A 5,398-nucleotide genomic window follows, 5' to 3' on the forward strand; every position below is an offset into this window, starting at 1 on the left:
AAAAACGTTTTCTCCACCTCTGTCAGTCAGTCTGTCTCTCTCTCTCCCCTCCTCGTTCTCTGTCTGTCTCTTTCTCTCACCGTCTCTAGTCAAAGTTGGGGAGGTGGCTGGGAAGGAGCGGGGGACCCAGAGGTTATCAGCCTTTGGAACAAGCCAGTGTCTCCATAAGGCAGAGAGCCCCAGTCCAGGACAGTGGCCAGGCTGTCTTGGGATGAAGACCCCTGCTTCCCTCCCCTGGCTGGGTCAGGGGGTGGCAGGACCCCAAGGACAGGTGATCTGCCTCTCTGGGGTACCCACCACCTCCTCTCAGAGAACTAGCCTTAGGGCCACTACCCCAACTTTGCTCTACTTCCCTCAGTTGGAGAGAAGAGAGGGAGTCAGAGAGAAGGGGAAAAAAAAAAAAAGAGTCCTGAAAAGGAGGGAGGCCATGTAGGTTAGAGGGCTCTGACGTCCAGAAGACCCTGCGGGAAGCCAAGCTGCCCCCCATCAAAGGCTTGTGGGGTCTTCCTGAGACCCTCAGGGCAGCTCAGGTCATGAGCCCCTCCAAGGGTGACCCCTCATCGCCCAATTTCGAAGTAAAAGGGGAAGCTAGAAAGCGACAAGTTCCAGCAAGGATGGCCCGTGATTTATTTGCTGATCTCTAGTTAGCAATCAGGCCAAGCAGTGATACATTCCAGGAGATCAATTATTTTTCCTCCTTGCAAGGCATAAGGCAGAGAGATCTGAAGAGGGGCAGTGAGCAGAGCCTCACTTCTTCACCCCCAGCCCTTTTGCCTTCCTTTTGGAAAGGGACTCTGTCCCCAGCCCTTCTCACCCAATGCCCCTCTGCACTTGTAAACAAAGCTGCAGGGCCAGTTTCCTGGAACTGCAGGCCTGGGGGGACTCTGCAGTGCTCCCTTGGCCTCTTCCAGCCCCGGCTTTCCAGACAGATCCTAGTCCCTGCCCCCACCCCTACCCTACCTCCCAAGGTGAAGCTAAACCAAAACAAACCCCCCAAACTTTCCTGCCCTTGCCTGCTCTGCCTTTTATGCAGGAGGGAGGGGAACTGGGGAAACCAGAGGGGGGGATTTCAGGGGAGGAAGAGTGACAGGGGAAAGCCAAGCCCCTACCCAAACATAACCAGACTGGGCTTCTGTTCTGTCCAGCTCCGGGGCGGCGCAGCGGAAGGCAAACTTACAGCCGGTATCAGACCTTGGAACTAGAAAAGGAGTTTCTCTTTAATCCTTATTTGACACGAAAGCGTCGGATTGAAGTCTCTCATGCCCTGGGACTGACTGAGAGACAAGTGAAGATCTGGTTCCAGAACCGAAGGATGAAGTGGAAAAAGGAGAACAACAAGGATAAACTGCCCGGAGCCCGAGATGAGGAGAAGGTGGAGGAAGAAGGAAACGAGGAAGAGGAGAAAGAAGAGGAGGAAAAGGAAGAAAACAAGGACTGAGCAAAAAAAGAGAGACATCCCCCCCCCCTTTAGCAACTCCCTTGAAGTTTCATTTTATGGTAGCAGATAAATTGAGAAGTTTACGACTGTCATTTGCTTTTATAGAGAATAGAATGACACTCACAACTCTAACTACCTGTCAGATACTTGCAGCTCTGGTTTTATTACGTTTGGACTTCCCCCCACCTTTATTTGTTTGGGGGCTGGAGGGGGGATACTGAGACACAGCGAAAAGTTCCGAGTTTCTGTCTCAGTCGTTGCCCCAACACACACACTTCTCCCTACCCCCACCCTTCCTAGTCTTGCCTGGATTTTAAGGTCTGAGACCTGGCCCCCTTTCCCCTTCTCCCGGCCCCTTCTTGCCACACTGCCACCTCCCTGCTTCTCTGGTATTTATTTTAGAGGGGAGCCCCCTCAAAATATGGAAGAAGACTCGTGGCTTTGTTTTCATGCTAGGATTAATGTCTTAGATTGACTTTTTTCCCCAAAGGACAGAAAAAGTGAAGGAAGGAAGGAAAAGAAAGGGAAGATATTCAAAGACATTTTAAAAATGATAGCAAGGAATATCCCCTCTCCCTCCCTGGGAGTCCCCACTTAGACCCCCTTGACTTTCTCTAGGAACCTGATGGAAACCTGAAGGAGACGAGGTCTCCCCTTCCCTCCTCCCTTTTCACGGGGTAGAAAGGCGCCTGCCTGCAGTTGCCGCTCAGATCCTACCTAGCCATCCCTTGGTCACTCGGGCCCATGCCTTCCTCCCCTTCAGCTGTCTAATTCCTGTTGTTGGGCCCAGCTTCCTCTGAGCTGCACTGGTATAAGCGCTCAGAAATCGCCATAATCATGAAAATAATAATAATACTGATAATAATCATAGTAAATCTTTAACATACTACCTAAAGGGAACCTGCAATAATCTTGAAAAAATAAAAAAGAGAAATTAAAAAATCCTAATACAGGAGAAAAAAAGAGAAAAAATTTAAAATAAAAAAAAAGAAAGAAACCTCCAACGTATTTTATCACTACCTATAGGAAGAAATCCTGCTTTGAGAGTATTTGTAATGCGGTTTTGTTGTCGTTTGTTGCTGCTTATTTCACTAAGAAAAACCCAACAACTGAGACTGCCTAGCCCGCCGGTCCTGTGCGCTTTTATTGTGCTTCTAACCCCAGTAGAGTAGAACTAAATTGCACTGAATGTATAGTTAACTGTCTTGAATCCTCTGTTTATGCAATGTGCTCGAAAGAAAAACAACGTTAAAAATATATCTATAATAATAATTTTTGGTCATTCGTCTTTATGTCCAGCTATGAATGTAGATTTTGTGTCCCGGCAGCAGCTCTGTTTCTGGTCGAAGTACTTTGTATTGTATACGTGAGTCATAATAAAAAAATGGAGAAAAAATATTTGAAGCTGTAATGACTGACTCGATTTTTCCCCATCGTACCCCATTTTCTACCCCTCCCCTCCTTACCCTTTTTCAATATTCTAGTAAAGGTTTCCTCCACTGATCTGACTTGGGGTTGGGGAGCACTCACATGGAGAGGAGTGGAGGAGCTGAGAGGGCTGGCTGGGCTGGGAGGGCAGGTGAAAGTGGGGAGGTGAACAGGAGGAGGAGGAAGCAGAGCAGAATGCCCTTGGGAGAACATTGGCTCCAAACAAAGTGGGTTGGTAGATGCCAGGGTCCCAATGGGAAGAAAGCATCTTCTCCTCCACTCATCCATCTTCTTCCTCCTGGCCCTGGGCTGAGCCCAGATCAAAAATCTGCCCCCACTCCCATGCCCCTCCAGCAACTAGGCCTTTTTCAACCAGGGGCTGGGGCTAAGGATGAGGAGATGTGATTCCTTCTGATCTCTCATGGTCAACCCTTAGTACTCAGCACCCAGCACTAGAAAGCAAACAGGGTGGGAAGGATGTGAGGCTTGAGGCAGTCTGGAGGACTTGGTTGGAAGAAGCCTGAGAGTGGGGGATAAGGGAGCTTAAGCCTAGGGGAGAGGAGAGAAGGGAAAGGTGGAGGGACTGGCAAGGCAAGCAGCCTGAGTCCAGTGTCTGAAATTCAAATTCAGCCAGCACAGAGCCATCACTGTCACCCAGCCGCTTGCACTTACTCCAGCCTCTGTTCTGGCTGTTTCAAGCCCTCTCAGCTTCACCTTGGCAATTGGGCAGCCTGCCCTGCCCTTATAATTCAGGTCATTGGCTTGGGTGGGGGTGGGCCCACTGAGTGATCAGTCCCACACTCCAACCACAGCCGGGTAAGGACAGTCTTCACTGGACTCCCCATTCCCCAAAATAAAGGGTTGAAGGCTAAGGGACTCAGGAGGCAAGAGGTCTCTCGGTCTTCCCTGGAGAGTCCTAGACAGAGAAATCTGTTTATGCCAGCAAGATTCTGGTCAAATAATACCAAATTCCAGAGATACAAGCCGTCTGATTCAGTCAAGAGATGGGACGAGGGGAGGGGATGGGATCTTCTGGTCTTAAAAACCCAGACCCCCAAAGACTGAAATATTTTTGAGGTCAGACCTCTCTATCTCTTACTCCCTTCACTCTCTCAGTCTCTGTTCTCCCGTTCAATGATTTCCCCAGACTTACGCCCAGTAAGTCGACTCTAGTTTTGTGTAATTTCACCCGCGTCTGAGTCCCTGGCTCCCACGCAAAGTGGTCTTGAATACAGGATTGGATCAGGCGTCGTTAATAGGGGAGTCCTGCGGCCCGAGAGAGGCTACGGATTGGAAGCGCAGGCTGCGGGCAGGCAGTCGGGAACAGCTTTGAACAGCTCTGGGGTAAATCTTTCGGAACCTGGGGTCCCAGCTGACAGCCGCCGGGCCAGCCAGGTAACCCCGTTTGCTGCGGGGAAACACCGGCTGCCCGCCGGGGAGGCCCGAACAGAGAGCATTTCGCTCTGACCTCAGGCCTTCCCACGGGGCGTCCAGACTCCGAGGGCCGGCGAGGGTCGTTTCATTTTGAAATGTGGAATTATGCTTGCTATTAATAAAAAATCGCTGGCCCAGTAGCCATTGACCTTACACTAAATGCCTTCGAAGAACCTCACCGAATTTTCCCCACACCCAATGCCCCATTCAACCCCGGCCGTGCGCAGCAATGCCCGTGGCCCCAAGCCCGGCGTCGGAGGGCGGGGTGCGTCTGGCGCCCAGCATCGCTTGAGATGCGAGGCAACGGGTGGGCCAGACCCAGAGATCTCCAGCCGCCCTCTCTTACAGCACCCGCTCCCCCCAGCCCGTGGTGCCCACCACCTCTGTTTTCTCGTTTGGAGAGAAAAGGAGGCAAAACCCGTTTTATGGGAGAACTTAATTGCGAGCGGGGATGCGCTCTCTTTAGAAACGCGTCCTCCCAAATACTCCCGCCGTCCCATTACCGGAATGGGGACCATTCGGCAACAGCAGCTAGGACTTTCTCCCATTCTTTACTTTTTTATTAGCCAATCAAAGTGGCTTCCGAAAGCTATTTGTGATTTGTGAAAAATAGTGTCTTTCAAAATGCTGAGTGGAAGCATCTCGCTCATTTCGCCTTGAATTTATTATTCCAATCTCAACCGTAGAGACAGGATAATGCAGCTATTAAGTTGGGGGGCAAATTCGTTTCTCAGGATTTAAAAACAAAAAAGAAAAAAAAACAACACTCGGCATTATCTCTCCCTCCCCACTTCGTTGTAGAGGCCAAGGGAATTGCGGGCCTGTAGGGGATCTGGGGGAGGAGGATGAGGGAGGTAATAAGTGCCCTAAAAAGCTCCTTGGGGTACCCTAGGATGGGAGAGTGGATTGGCCTCCCCAGCCTCAGCTTCCCCAAATGAGATGCCCCAGCGGCTGTGTACTGGAGAAAGTCACCCCGTGCCAGTTAAAGCGAACTGTGAGACAGGTTGTGCCACAGACTAGAAGTAAAATTTCCGGTGAACTGCCCGCAGAGCTGTCCCATTCTCCCCGAGGCCCATTGTGAAAAGCTGGGCCACTGCT

The 5,398-nt window shown here is 50.7% G+C and overlaps 1 protein-coding gene across 1 annotated transcript in view; it reads left to right on the forward strand.

Moving 5' to 3' along the window:
• HOXC8 (homeobox C8) overlaps nt 1-2,836 on the forward strand; it is a 3,604-nt gene extending 768 nt beyond the window's left edge. The window contains exon 2 of the mRNA XM_010857957.1: nt 1,146-2,836. Coding sequence (XP_010856259.1) covers nt 1,146-1,438 — 293 coding nt within the window. The 3' untranslated portion in view covers nt 1,439-2,836. The remainder of the gene's footprint in view (nt 1-1,145) is intronic.
• The last annotated feature ends 2,562 nt before the right edge of the window (nt 2,837-5,398 follow it).

Source organism: Bison bison, unplaced genomic scaffold (genome assembly GCF_000754665.1).
Source record: "Bison bison bison isolate TAMUID 2011002044 unplaced genomic scaffold, Bison_UMD1.0 scf7180017864383, whole genome shotgun sequence".
Lineage (NCBI taxonomy): Eukaryota > Metazoa > Chordata > Mammalia > Artiodactyla > Bovidae > Bison > Bison bison.